The 15678-nt window shown below is 42.0% G+C and overlaps 1 protein-coding gene across 2 annotated transcripts in view; it reads left to right on the plus strand.

Annotated features, from left to right (window-relative positions):
• Window positions 1–15678, plus strand: part of LOC109414693 (protein kibra) — a 124464-nt gene that overhangs the window by 16887 nt on the left and 91899 nt on the right. The window contains exons 1-2 of one of the 2 annotated variants that reach the window (XM_062844722.1): window positions 3778–3953; window positions 4048–5117. In XM_062844722.1, coding sequence (XP_062700706.1) covers window positions 4993–5117 — 125 coding nt within the window. In that variant the 5' untranslated portion in view covers window positions 3778–3953; window positions 4048–4992. Of the gene's footprint in view, window positions 1–3777; window positions 3954–4047; window positions 5118–15678 lie in introns of those variants that run through there. The other variant, XM_062844721.1, reaches the window with a different exon arrangement.

Genomic DNA, 15678 nt, shown 5'->3' on the forward strand with positions numbered 1-15678 from the left:
TAAACATTATTCCATGTTTAAAAGACCTCTTCTGGAGTTTGCCCTGGGATTTCTTTCTAAGCTCTTCGATGATTTTCCTCCAGAGGTGTCCCCAGGATGTCTTTTTCGTCGTCAGATTTTCCTTGGAAATGCTGCAGAAATTATATTAACACTTCTCAGAAAATAACTATATGAAGGAATCTAAAGAAATTTCGTTATTATCCCTGAGAAAAAAAAATCTGGGTGAGTTCATGAGGATTTTTTGAAGAAATTGCTGAAGTAACTTCTTAAGAAATCTATGAAGAAGTTTATTTAAGTCTACCAAGAAGAATTTATCAAGAAATCCATAAAGCAATTTTGGAAGGTATCCGTGGATAATCTTCTAAAGTAGGTATTGCAAAAATTTCTGGAACAAACTTTATAGGAAATTCTAAAAGTAATTCTGAGGAATTTCTGGAGGAAGCTTAACACAGAAGGATGCATGAATCCTTGGAATGATATCGTTGAAGAATCTGAAGAAATTCTAACTTTGTGATCCACTGGAGACATTTCTGAAGGAATCCGTTGAAGAAATGAATTCTGAAAGGGATTTATTGAAGAATCCCCGAAGGAATTTCTGAGGAAGTCCATGAAAAGTTTTCTAGAAAAGTTATTAGAGAAATTTCTGGAGGATGTTTTTTTAAACCAGTCCATGCAAGGTTTTCTCAAAGTAACCCTGGAAAAATTTTTGATGGAATCCGAAAAAATAATTATTACTGTTTTTCAAAGGATCCGTAAAAAAAACTGAGGAAATCTATGGAAAGGTTTCTAAGGAAATTCTCAGAGAAATTTCTTGAGGAATCTAAAAAAAAATCCTTGAAGGAGATTCTTTAGAAATTTTTAAAGCAATCCATGAAAATCATCAAAGTAATCCTTCGAAAAACTTCAGAAGAAAACCCCTGGAAAAAGTTCAAAAAAAAAAAACATGGATGGTCTAGTGGATGGTTTTCTTTTGAAATACGCCAAAAAAAGTCTAGAATAATGTTTAGACTAATTTATATATAAAATTCTTCCCAGAGATACTTTCTCAAAATCTCTTTGAAAATATTTAAAAAATGCCTGTAAATTGGGAATGTATTCTTGATTTTTTTTAAAACCCATGAAGAAATTTCTGGGGTAATGTATGAAAGAATCTTCGAGAACATTCCGAATAGAGTAACTTTGGAATGAATTTTTGAAAGATTTCCAAAAAAATCTGAAAGAATTTCTGAAGAGTTTCATTAAGAAATTACAAAAGAAAAAAAAATATAGTCTGTAAAAATATCTTGAGAATTTTTCAAAGAATCCCCGGGGAATTTCTGTAGAAATTTATGGATAAATCAAATAGGAGACTTTCATATATTTAGAAGAAGTTTCCGACGCCGTGACAGAGATTTTTCTCACATGTATGTTTTGTATGAAAGTACAAAAAATAAAAATGGAATGTTTACAAGGATTACAACTCTTTCGTTTGGTCTGAAAAACTAACTACTCAGTCAGTAGTTTGTAGTAACCACGATGTCATCATTGATCTAAGGAACTAGTTTGTTTAGAATTTGGTGGCATAGTTGTTCAGAAAGTTAAGAACAATCTGGTGATTCGTGAATCTGATGATGAGTTCGCCTCTAGGTGGCACTAGTTGCCGAGTAATGTTTTGATCTTCATTATGTCGGCATCCAAAGCAGATAGAAATGTGTCGTAGTCTTCGACAAAGCTCTTCAGGTAGTCACTTGACAATGCACCAATAAGTTGGCAATTCCATCACCAGGTTGTGGGGCTGGTAAGGTAAATTTTGAACGGCTCCATCTTGGGACTCATAGCAGATAGAAAAGTGTCGGTGAAGTTCGTCACGGGGTCGAGAACAGTCTGACGGAATGCCAATTATGTGCCAGTTTCGCCGATAGGTGGCACTGCTAAAGTAACTATTTGTACTCGCCTTTTTGGTCTTATACTAGAATAACTAGCCACAGAAGTCCAAGGTCGTGACTATATATAGTAGAGTAAACATAGATTCGCATAGGATCAATCCTTTGTATTCAAACGAACTGTCAAAATCTGTATCAAAACGAGCATGACGTCACGATTTGGACAACATCAATGGAGCGCATGACGTCATATTCAATAGTCGCACACTTCAAAATTACAACTTACACGCTTGAAACATTTTAGTCAGCGGTGTCCGCGGATCTATGTTTACTCTACTATCTGTAGTCGCGACTGTTCGTGTGACTAACATCTAGTTTACCATGCCCATACAGCATCAGTAGCGGTACTAGAAGTGTCAAATAAATTTAGTTTACCAAAACCAAAAGTCCTCTACAAGATGGATACATAAAAATAGTCAATGACTGCAGTTGAAGTTATTAACATGATGAAATGGGAAAAGTGACTACAGCGCCATTAGAGTTCTAGTGTTGCTATTGGTCTTATTGAGCTATTACTCGGCCAATATAGAACATGTCAGTTCTATGACAGTACTATATCAGCACGCAAAGCGAATAGAAGTGTCAAGTGGCTACTTGGATAGCCATCATGTTGAGTTATAAACTGGTCTATCTGAGGATCCAAAACAGATAGAAAAGTCTTGTCTTGGGTAAAGTTCTTCAGGAGTTCATGAGCAATCAGTATCAAATCGATAGTGAAAATATATTTCGGTCCATTGCTTCTCGAAATCGGTCGTTCAATTTTTATGACATGTCATTTTTATGACATTCAACAATGGAAGGAAGGGTCCAGACTTTGTAGTAACTTCGATCTTTTACCTTTGACCCTCTGTCCTTTCGACCTTTTGTTTTGTCAGAACTAGTTCTCACGAACAAAGTTCCTAAATCTCTCTAATAATTTGAGTGCTAACAGAACTTAAGTCCTGAGCGCATCTTCGTAAGCTCGCCTTTCCCTAAAACTGCACAAACTCTCTGTTCCAAAATTCATACCCACAAAGAAAAAACAAACAACAACAGTATCACCATCCCCCATCATCATCATCATCATCATCACACCATCATCATCCAAGCAAGCCGCACTGCACCAGCACAACCAGCCCAGCAGCCAAGCAACAGGCAGGCATTGGCAACAGCGCATTTGCGCTTATACGCAAACACCTTTATACCATGCTGCTGACTGGTTGCCTTCTGTTTGTTGCGCGGTGCGCTCACTTACTTACGCCTCACAGTACCCGTAGCGACCAGCGTAGGGTCCCTACCGCAACCAGCGAACGGGGCTGAGTTGAGTCTGCTTGCATCCAGTCCCCATCAGAGTTTTAAGCCGACACAAACACATGGCCTACTAAGTGGCTACTAGGTAATGGCTGGGGAAGGTTGGTGCGCATACGATCGCGTCGCCGCGTTCCACACCATGATACTAGTGCGCTAAAAGGAAGGTTGCGCTTGCTTGGATGGACGACGATCGCTAGCGCGATCGTTGTCGTCGTCGTCGTCGTCTTGGTGGTACACACGCTTCGTAGGGCTTGCAGAAGTGTGCGTTGCGCACGTTCATGGCGAGCGAATGGTTCCGAGGAAAAGAGCAACAGCATCAGCAGAAAACGCGTCCGAGGTCGATCCATCTAGAGGGTGGGTTTGGGTTTTCTCATGGATCGGGGGGTCTAAGGGATTGATGATTGCTGATCGGTAGGGGTTTGATCGATGGTTGCTTGGATGGTTGTCAACGCGTCACGCGTTGACGCGTTCGCAGTCGAACGAGCTGTTCGCGGTACTCGTAGAACTCCCTCGTGGTTTTGATACCTTTCCCAGCTGACGCAAGAAGCGTCAAACCATTGGAATTTCAATTTAATTCAATATGGCTGGCACCGACGGACGATTGCTGTGTGTTGTGCTGTGCTCGTCTGAAATGGTTTATTAATTGCGAGTGGTTTCGGATTTCCGAGGTTCGCGAAATCGTTCGAGCAGAAGTTCTGGAAGCTAGTTGCGCGTGGACAGACGGTTCTGACAGTTCCCAAGGTGCAGAGCGGCGATAATTCACACAACACTGGAAAGAAAAGTGCAAAGTCGTACGGAAAATTTGATTTCTTTCTATCTCTTTCTCTCGGCACAGAATGTGAAAATGCTAACAGCAGCAGCAGCAGCAGTTGGATCGCAGTCGCTGTTTACGTGAGCTGCACGCGCGCTCTCCTCTACGAGGCGTACAGGGAAGGAAAAACGGGCTACTTCGATCCCGCCATCCAGGCCACAGGGAAAATACAGGGCAACGCAAGTCGCGCAGTGTTGGAAGGAAAAGTCTCTTGTTGAGACGTGGTGGTGAGTGAGTGCAAGTGAGAGCGCGTTCGGTGAAAAACGGAAGATTTTCAGATTCAGTGCAACAACCGCGGCGTGAAGTGTTTGGGGGAAGAATACGACAACTAGCGCAGGGAAAAGTCCACGGATTTCCGATTTTGGCGAAGGAAATGTGCGAAGATCTTGCGCGAGAGTTTCGGGTTAGTCTTCGCCGAGCGAACCGTGGTGCGTGTGAGTGGTGAACGGGAGACTCCATGGACCGCCATGGAGCACAAGTGCGCATAGCCTACTACAGTGGTTTATCGAATCGTCACAGCAGGCCGTATCAGTCCAAGGCATTGTCACCTTCGGCGTAGCAGGCGCAGGCGAGGTGAAAATTGTCTGGTCATTCCGAGAGAATTGCAATTGCGCTGGAAAAAGTTCTTCAAAGTGTGGCGAAGAAAGTGGTTAAAGGGTGATATTAAGTGAGAAAAAGTTGGAAAACGGCAGCGGCCACCGAGTGCAAGAAGCAGAAGAAGAAGAAGTGAAAGAAGCCGCGAAATAGCTAATAAGAAAGTGTTTGTGGAGCGAGCGAGTGAGCGAGCAGCGATCGAGCCAAGTGAGTGCGGGAAGAAAGCAAGAAGAGCAAGACGAAGAAAATATAGGTTCCAATCGAAGATCGCCTTCGCCGAGGGAACCGCAGCGATACCAGCGCAGCCTGCCGCAGCACACAGCACAGAGAGTTCGAGACTTGGGAAGCCGCGCACTGGAGAGGACGGGATAAATTATGCCAAAAAGTTCTAACGATGCAGATTTACCACTCGGCTGGGAGATTAACACCGATTTTGATGGGAAGGTTTATTTTATTGATCATATTAACAAGAAGACCACATGGATCGATCCTCGCGACAAGTAAGTACCAACTGGAAAATTCCAAAAACCTTCTATCTAGCTAAATAGTCGTCTTCGCCTTGAGCATCTAAGTAGGCCCTGCTAGGTCTCAATGTTTACGCTTCGAGCGAATTTCGCACATTTCGTCCGTACGATTGGCTGGCGGCGACCGTGCGCAGCGCAACGCAGAATACAGATTAGATTATGCGGAATGCCATGCGGTGCGTTCGTATGGGTGCCCTCGTATGAACGCTCTTACCCTTCTGAACGCGATCGCTGTATTGGTTGTATTTACACAAAACATTCCACAGCTCTTGGGCCGGGAGCCGCCCCGCGCACAGCGCAAACAGACCAAGGCGACGGCGGCGCCGCGCCGCACTGCAGCAATGGAATTCGATAAGAGTCGCGCCGCCTCATACGGGAGGCGGCATTTTCTTCTGAAACCAAAATAACACCGCGCGCATACTTGGATTGACCGCGGTGCGGCCTACGCATAGATGGTAAGCTCCGCCGCCGCACCGCGAAACCCGTTTTGGGTGTGTGCCGTTGTGCGGCGATGGTAAGGCGGGGAAGGGACGCACAAATTTTTGCGCAATAACAATACCGGCGATTGTGATTGGTCGGAGAGGCGGTGCGACGCGACGCGGCACGGCAGCGACGGCGGTGCTTAGATACGGTCCAGATGGAATGCGGCGACGGTTGCTTGACATCGAATCCCTTCCCGACTGCTATGTTCTCCATAAATGGCGTTTGACAGTGGGCGAGATTATCGCTCAGCCGTCGCGTAGTTTCAAGGGAGTATAGCGCACAACTGTACCTACTACTTCCATATTTAGGAATGGGTCGCCCGTCCGCCCCGGGATGTAAATAAGGTGTGATTTATGGGCCTGATCGCCTTGGCCATCGCGGTCGAAGAGGAATGTAGAATTTCAATGTGTTGTTCGCGTTTTGGAACGAATGAAAGACGCTCTTCCGTATAGATTTCAAATTTCAAACGTCAAAATGGAAGAAAAAGCAGAACATCTCTGAGAGGGATTCACTCAGAATCTCTGAGAGGGATTCACTTAGAATCCCTGAGAGGGATTCACTCAGAATCCCTGAGAGGGATTCACTCAGAATCCCTGAGAGGGATTCACTCAGAATCCCTGAGAGGGATTCACTTAGAATCCCTGAGAGGGATTCACTCAGAATCCCTGAGAGGGATTCACTCAGAATCCCTGAGAGGGATTCACTCAGAATCCTCGAGAGGGATTCACTCAGAATCCCCGAGAGGGATTCACTCAGAATCCCCGAGAGGGATTCACTCAGAATTCCTGAGAGTGATTCACTTAGAATCCCTGAGAGGGATTCACTCAGAATCCCTGAGAGGGATTCACTCAGAATCCCTGAGAGGGATTCACTCAGAATCCCCGAGAGGGATTCACTTAGAATCCCTGAGAGGGATTCACTCAGAATCCCTGAGAGGGATTCACTCAGAATCCCTGAGAGGGATTCACTCAGAATCCCTGAGAGGGATTCACTCAGAATCCCTGAGAGGGATTCACTCAGAATCCCTGAGAGGGATTCACTCAGAATCCCTGAGAGGGATTCACTCAGAATCCCTGAGAGGGATTCACTCAGAATCCCTGAGAGGGATTCACTCAGAATCCCTGAGAGGGATTCACTCAGAATCCCTGAGAGGGATTCACTCAGAATCCCTGAGAGGGATTCACTCAGAATCCCTGAGAGGGATTCACTCAGAATCCCTGAGAGGGATTCACTCAGAATCCCTGAGAGGGATTCACTCAGAATCCCTGAGAGGGATTCACTCAGAATCCCTGAGAGGGATTCACTCAGAATCCGTGAGAGGGATTCACTCAGAATCCCTGAGAGGGATTCACTCAGAATCCCTGAGAGGGATTCACTCAGAATCCGTGAGAGGGATTCACTCAGAATCCCTGAGAGGGATTCACTCAGAATCCCTGAGAGGGATTCACTCAGAATTCCTGAGAGGGATTCACTCAGAATCCCCGAGAGGGATTCACTCAGAATCCCCGAGAGGGATTCACTCAGAATCCCCGAGAGGGATTCACTCAGAATCCCCGAGAGGGATTCACTCAGAATCCCCGAGAGGGATTCACTCAGAATCCCCGAGAGGGATTCACTCAGAATCCCCGAGAGGGATTCACTCAGAATCCCCGAGAGGGATTCACTCAGAATCCCCGAGAGGGATTCACTCAGAATCCCCGAGAGGGATTCACTCAGAATCCCCGAGAGGGATTCACTCAGAATCCCCGAGAGGGATTCACTCAGAATCCCCGAGAGGGATTCACTCAGAATCCCCGAGAGGGATTCACTCAGAATCCCCGAGAGGGATTCACCCAGAATCCCCGAGAGGGATTCACTCAGAATCCTCGAGAGGGATTCACTCAGAATCCCCGAGAGGGATTCACTCAGAATCCCCGAGAGGGATTCACTCAGAATCCCCGAGAGGGATTCACTCAGAATCCCCGAGAGGGATTCACTCAGAATCCCCGAGAGGGATTCACTCAGAATCCCCGAGAGGGATTCACTCAGAATCCCCGAGAGGGATTCACTCAGAATCCCCGAGAGGGATTCACTCAGAATCCCCGAGAGGGATTCACTCAGAATCCCCGAGAGGGATTCACTCAGAATCCCCGAGAGGGATTCACTCAGAATCCCCGAGAGGGATTCACTCAGAATCCCCGAGAGGGATTCACTCAGAATCCCCGAGAGGGATTCACTCAGAATCCCCGAGAGGGATTCACTCAGAATCCCCGAGAGGGATTCACTCAGAATCCCCGAGAGGGATTCACTCAGAATCCCCGAGAGGGATTCACTCAGAATCCCCGAGAGGGATTCACTCAGAATCCCCGAGAGGGATTCACTCAGAATCCCCGAGAGGGATTCACTCAGAATCCCCGAGAGGGATTCACTCAGAATCCCCGAGAGGGATTCACTCAGAATCCCCGAGAGGGATTCACTCAGAATCCCCGAGAGGGATTCACTCAGAATCCCCGAGAGGGATTCACTCAGAATCCCCGAGAGGGATTCACTCAGAATCCCCGAGAGGGATTCACTCAGAATCCCCGAGAGGGATTCACTCAGAATCCCCGAGAGGGATTCACTCAGAATCCCCGAGAGGGATTCACTCAGAATCCCCGAGAGGGATTCACTCAGAATCCCCGAGAGGGATTCACTCAGAATCCCCGAGAGGGATTCACTCAGAATCCCCGAGAGGGATTCACTCAGAATCCCCGAGAGGGATTCACTCAGAATCCCCGAGAGGGATTAACTCAGAATCCCCGAGAGGGATTCACTCAGAATCCCTGAGGGGGATTCACCCAAGATCCCTGAGGGGGATTCACCCAAGATCCCTGAGTGGGATTCATTAAGAATCCCTGTGCGAGATTCACTCTGAATTCAGTTCCTGAGTGGGATTCTCTCAAAATCCCTGAGAGCGCTGAATTTTTCATATATAGTTCTACTGTGTATCTTTTTGTGCCTTTTACCGACAATTGTTAAATTATATCACATTAGATCATTAAAAAATTTTCGTCTCTTCCGGATAATCTGCACAGCTTGGACATAAGCGAGGTGTCCTCCATGCAGTTTAGGCAAATAATAACTATAAAAATATAGAATTGCTTCCGCATGGGACGAAAATTCTCCGGCCACCGTAATAATAAAGATCTTTTTTGCCGAATCCTCCCTCCTGACTTCCTCACACTCCATTCGCCAACCAAACAAAGCAATCTACAGCTAGAAATTGGTAACTGTAGCAGCACAAAATGTATACACACAATAAAAATGATCCACCATGATCGATGATGATGATTATGATGATCCGCCGCCGCTGTTGATGATGATGATGGGACACACGCAGTCTCGAACAGTCAGTCGCGGCACAGGTCGCGATCGCGTCGCGAAGCGTGAGGCGAGGTGAGAACAACGAAAATGCCGACCACGGTCGAAACGAGGCAAGGCAAAGTCGGCAAAGTAAGCGCAGAATAAAAAAATGAGATGCTGTGGTATGCCAAGGTCATTAGCAAATATATTTTGACTGACGTGAGCTCCGATGGGCGCGCGCAGTTGTGTTGTGGTGGAAGTTGGACTCTTCGGTGTACTTACTTACGGCTTCCATCACAGCGGACCCTGGGCTGGAAAGAGTGTGCGCCGCGGTCCATCGTCCATCCATCCATTTCAAGATCGAGAGAAAGAGGTTCAACAACGTGTATCGATCGTCCGTTTTTTGTTGGATTGGTTGTGCGTAACTGATCCGGTCGCATGATGGAGAAAATTATTGATTGGACGATGATGCGGAGAAACAGTCGCGCATATGAAATTCTGAACATTAGGCGAGATGGATCTACATAGGTCTTAGCCGAGTCGAAAGACACCAGCAAAGAAAAAAAAATCTGAACATAGGATCGCTCTTAAAATAGGGCACTGCATTGTTTTGATTTTGTATGGGATTTTGACGTTTCTTGGCCTTGTTGTTTACACATTTTCTGTAAGAGTGAAAGAGAAGGAGAGAATTTCATGCAGTGCTCTATAGGAGAACGCTGCACAGTAGGCCTGGATACTTTGATGTTTGTAATGCATCGGCAATGTATTGCAAGCACTATACCGACAAGAAAATGCTAGAGAATTTTCCAGGATTTTGTCAATTAATGGTTGAGTATGGGCAGGCTAGACTAGACATCATTATGAATTGTACTTTTTTAATCTCCTGTGCATAATTTTGTATTTTAATCTCCTTCAAAACGTTCCTTCTGACAACAACCCCAAGTAAACAATGACAGCTGAAAAACAGCTTATTCAGCCAAAATATTCAAAATCAAGCTTAAGAACGGCTTATTCATCTGCTATACAGCAATATTGTTTATTTGGATTTCGATAGTTTTGCCAAATCGTGGTAACTATTTAAGGACAAACGTCTTGAAATCCCGCTTCAACATTGTATCAGAACTTCAGACGCACAAATCTCAAGAAGCGAGCTTCAATTAACAGTGCATTTTATTATTCTATTCTTGCTCACTTGTAAAAGCCTAAAATAAGAAGATCAAGTGTGCTGGTATTGTTTACGAAGAGATTTATTCGCTCGAAACCGTTAGTAGGTACCAAAGTCGGCCATTGTGTCGAACAAGTCTGTCCTTAAGCTTATTAGGTTACGTGGCTAAAATGCCATAAGGAGGTTACATCTTATAAAGTATCGCAGAAGACATTATCATTTTAAAGTTGAAAAAAATGCAAAGTAGCATGAAAATTGCTCACCAATTCATACGTATGTGTCCATTACTCTATCCTTGGCCGGAAGAGAATTATTTTTTATCATCATCTACTGTATGCAACGAAGCACTGCAGTTTTCAGCAAAAATGTACTACACCGTCCACATTTTTCTAAGTTGGGAATGTTAAAAATTCAGAATTGCAAAACGATCGTTGTAGCTAAAAAACCATCGTGTCGAAATTTGAAGTCAGTACTTAGCAAGTGGTCCCCCACGAGGCCTAAAGTTCTTCAAAATTTGATGGGTTTACAAAAAAACATATTTTTATTTTCGACCAAAACACCCTAAATATTCTACTAGAATCGGTGATTTTAGGACTCAAGGGTAAAAAATGTGCTCAGAATTGAGATTTTTTTTCGTTTCTGAGTTTTGACGAAAAATTACCGAAAAATGAACATTTTGACCTATTTGACTACTGAAACTGCCAAAATTATCTCAGAAAACTTATCAAAACGCATAGAATCATTTTACAGTAAATGAATTATTCTAGAGCACGGGTTCCCAACCGGTGGTCCCCGGCTCCCTGGGGGAGGGGGCTGTGAAGCCAGTCCAGGGGGTCGCGGTGTTACCAAAAAACTCAAGAGCCACAATTTGAGGAACAACGCTCTCAGAAGGAAAAAAAAATTGGCAGCGCCAGCCATTGAGGCGTGTTGATAGCCACGTAGTGTGGTTTCGATTATCACTTCAGTCTGAGAAAACTTTCCATCGAACGAAGAATTCTTCATTGGGCCTTTGGGTGTCGCACATTCAAACCTCCATTGCAAGAGCCCTTTAAGGTGAAATCAGACGAACAATGCATCGAACCAAGCTGAACTTGTTAATCCTCGCTTTGCTCACTTGCAAAAAGAGGCAGCTTTTCAAAATCGAGCGCATTTGTTTACGAATTTTTAAGATTGGTGCTCTTGAAAACGTGAGTAGGGGTCCAAGTCGGCCATTGTGGCAGCCATATTTGTATTCTCTGAAGTTTCTCCTTAAGTAATATGCACAGTATTATCGAAATAAACCATTAGATCGTTAGGCTAAAAACGTTATAAGGTCGAAAAGGTTGCCAGGCCGATATATCGTTTGATCGGAAAAACGTCGTGTCACCGCAAAGTATTGTTACATCAAAGTATTTATTTATTCGAATAAGTCATTAGGCCAACAAGGTCATTAAGTCGGATTGGTCATTGGTCCGAAAAGGTCGTAAAACCGACAAGGTCTTTAGGCCGAAAAGGTCATGAAGTCTAAAAGATCTTTAGGCCGAAAAGGTATTTTGCCGAGAAGGCCTTTAGACCGAAAAGGTCTTTAGGCCAAAAAGGTCTTTAGGCTGAAAAGGTCATTAGGCCGAAAATGTCTTTAGGTCAAAAAGGTCTTTAGGCCAAAAATATCTTTAGGCCGAAAAGGTTTTCAGGCCGAAAAGGTTTTTAGGCCGAAAAGGTCTTTGGGCAGAAAATGTCTTTACCTTCCACTGCTTGTATGGGTCATATGTATGAATAGAAATCCCAGCAAATAATGGGATTGATTTGCGATTACAAGCAGTTTATAATTGCTTCATGTATCTTTATTTGAATATGACGGGTCAGAATGCCGTTGGTAATGCTACGGTCCTATATTCATCCTATTCGAAAACAACCAATTACGCTGCTCATGATCGCATAGTCGACGTAACCACCATTGACAATGCCAGCATTCACAAGCTAATATTTATCATATGCGCACAATTGTGACCAGTTTTATTCATTAGAGCAGAAGATCTAAGAAGATCTAATCAGATAAGATGTCAACGTGAAAAAAAAATCTAAAACTGTCCATTATTGATTGTTAAAATTTCAAAAGTGTGTTGAAAACAACAGTGGCGCTTACGTCAACTATGCGAATGGGCTTCGTGACGTTTCGTAAGCCTCGGAGTATGGGTTCGATTCCCGCTCTGGCTCTGTTACTTCTCTTACATACAATACGTAAAAAAACACTTATCTACGACACAACTTACTGACATACACATTAATTTTTAACCTCGTCACTTACTAACACACTTCCTCGTCAATTCACTCACTCACTAGTTTACTCAAGAATTCGCTGACTCATCAAGTCTCTGGGTGTCTAGGTCACTTATTTATCAGCTTACTCAATAACTCATTAACACACTCATTCAAAACAGTAACTTACTTACCCATCAACCCATTGATAAGTCAATTCACTCATCAATTCACTAGATTATCAACTTACTCATGTACTCATCAACCCACACACTTACAAAATCTCACTCATCAAGTCACTCACTTACTCTTCAATCCACTTATTCGGTTGATCTCTCGTCAATTGATTTATTGATTGATTGATCAGTACCTCCAGCAGTTGGTCTTCGATTTGGTTTTAACTCAAAAGTGTCTTTTTTATGTACAGAAAAATAGGCGATTACTAAGCTACTCACTTCCTGACACACTAATTCAATCAAACATCTCAATCACACATTGAAATAAAAAAGTGAAACTCGTCAACTTACTTGCCAACAATATTTCAAACTCGCTTAAATTCTATTTTTTTTCACATATACCAGTGCTTCAATTCAGCATCCTCTTTGTCATTATGTTGGATCGGCTTCGTCATGCTTCACGACATTTGAGCCTCTTAGTTAAGTTAAAGTGTTTATGCTTGGTTTATGTGCCTAACGCGCATTGCAACAATAAATGAATTTAGATTGAAACTGCAAGTTGCGAAGCAGTAACAGTTTTTGTTTAACTGGAAAACAAGTTTTGTTCCAGCAGGAGCGTAATGCCAACATTAAAGAAGAGTACTTACCATGCAGTATTGAAATAGCCATGCTATTAGAATTAGGTGAAGTAAGTAACCAATATTGCTTAATGCATCGGTTTTAAGAAGAAAGTGTATAGGTAGTGGGACTGTTATGCGTATTCAACAGTGGGACAATTTGACTTGACATACTTTTCATGGAGTCTTCAAACAATGTATGTTATTTTTTGATGTTTCATGAAAATATATGTGAAAATAGAGCACTTGGTGCAAAAAAGTGAAAATCGTCAAAAAGTAACACGGGACAACTAACTATGCGTAGAACGGCAGTATAGACATCACGTCATTTCGTTGAACTGAGGTGATTGGTATATGTGACTTGACCCTCCGAGCCTTTTATCGAAAACTTGTTTTTTAAGTGACCATATCGCCTTTCAGTACACTTTGGTGTACGAGAAAGGCAAAAAATAACTTTAAAAAATCATCAAATACATAAAACCACTTTCGTGGTATGAAATTTCACTAGAACCATGAGGATTTTTTTTCTTCATTGTTCAGAAAAGTCAGTGCTGTTATCTGGTAAAACCAGAGCTGATTACTCAAGGTTTTCACATTTCAGCGCTCTTATACTGGTAGCCCTCATGGAAATGGCTTCATTATCGCGTCTAGTTAAGAATTATTCTGTGAAAACCCTTTTATGTATTATTATTTCTTGATTTTTTTTCCTGTAATTATCACCGAATGGACATTCTTTCTGGAACTCCTTTTATGATGTTACCAGAAATTCACCTTAAAATTTCTTGAAAATTCTTCGGGATTACCTCCAGGGACACCGCCAGATATTTCTTTGGGGATTCTTTTTGGATTCTAATTCTAGAATGTTTATAGAAAGGAGATTCTCGCAGAATCTTTTAGTATTATTTTAGCAAGAATTCTTCTAATAATCCCTTCAAAATGCATTCCTTTCAATGGATTTCTTTTGAAATTTCTCCAGGTACTTTGCCAGAGATTCTTTCAGGAATTTCTGCAGGATTTTCCCTAGGACTTCTCCAGAAGTTTTTCAAGAAATTTCTCACTGCACTGGTTCACGGATTTCCTGATAAATTCCTCTCGAAACTTGCTCCCGGGATTCCTTAAGGGATACTGTACAATTTTTTTCAAGGATTGCTACATAAGTCTTCCAGAAACTCCATTAAGATTTTTCTTTAGAAATTCAGATTTTTTTCCAGAAACTTTTTAGGTATTTACTCCATTCATAAAGAGATTTTCTTGGGCTATTATTTGGAAAAACCTTTACAAATTCTTCTCCAAGGGTTTCATTCGTTCAGATATTCTTCCAGCCATTGGTTTGCATTTATTAAGCCCTTCCTTCGGGTATTTCCTTAGATTTTTTTTTTCCAAAAACTCCCTCAATAATTGCTGCAGAAATTACTCCAGAATCTATTCATTTGATTTTTCAAGCAAGAAATGTTTCTATGAAGACCGCTAGAGGGTTCTCCAGCTCTTCCAGGTTTTATTACAATGTTTTCTTAAATATTTTTTTTATTTCTTTACTAGTTTCTCTTTAGGAAATCTTTTCAGAAATTGCATACGATTTTTTTTCTGAGATTTTTTTTAGAGGCATCTCCAGCAGTTCTTCCAAGAATTCCTTCAGGAAATCCGCCAAGGATCAGAAAATTACTGAAACATTTCTCATTTCAAATATCCACCAGTACATTTTTTAGCGATTTCTGAAGAAATTTTTCAAGAAATTCGTCAACGGATTTTACAGGCATGCTTTCAGAAACGTCTTGAGCATTTTTACCTTGGAATTTCTTGCAGTGTTCGCCCAGAAGTCTCTCAAGATTAAAAGGTATTTTATGGCGGAATTGATCAACTAATAACTTTTAAAAATTGCTTCGGAGTTTTTTTATCAGTAGGAATTAATTTAATAATTCCAATTTTTTTTTGGAAGAATTTGGAGCTTACAAAGTAGCTTTTCAAAGGATTTTCCAAAACAGTCCTTTTTCAGTATTTTTTGTATTATTTCTGGGAGAACTTCTGAAAAATCGCAGGAGGAATATATGAACAAATTTTGCAAGGATCTCTAGAAATATCCCTGGAGAGAGAGATATATATATATATATATATATATATATATATATATATATATATATATATATATATATATATATATATATATATATATATATATATATATATATATATATATATATATATATATATATATATATATATATATATATATATCTAATGGAACTGCAAGAGCAATTTCAGAAGAAAAAGCCTTGTAGGAATTTCTGCCGGAATCACTGAAAGAATTTCTAGAAGCATTTTGTGGAGAAACCCTGGAAAGAATTTCCAAGGCAATCCTTGTAGGTTTTGTGAAGAATTTTTTTGAATTATTTTTGAAAAACTCCATGGAATAACTTTTAAAGGAATCCGTTGATGAAATTCTTGAAGAAATCGCTAAACTTTTGAAGAAATCTTTGCAGACAAAAATATGTTCTTAAAGGAATTTCAAAAGGAATCCCAGCAGGAATTTCTGTGAGAAAACC

Source organism: Aedes albopictus, chromosome 1, assembly GCF_035046485.1.
Source record: "Aedes albopictus strain Foshan chromosome 1, AalbF5, whole genome shotgun sequence".
Taxonomy (NCBI): Eukaryota; Metazoa; Arthropoda; class Insecta; order Diptera; family Culicidae; genus Aedes; species Aedes albopictus.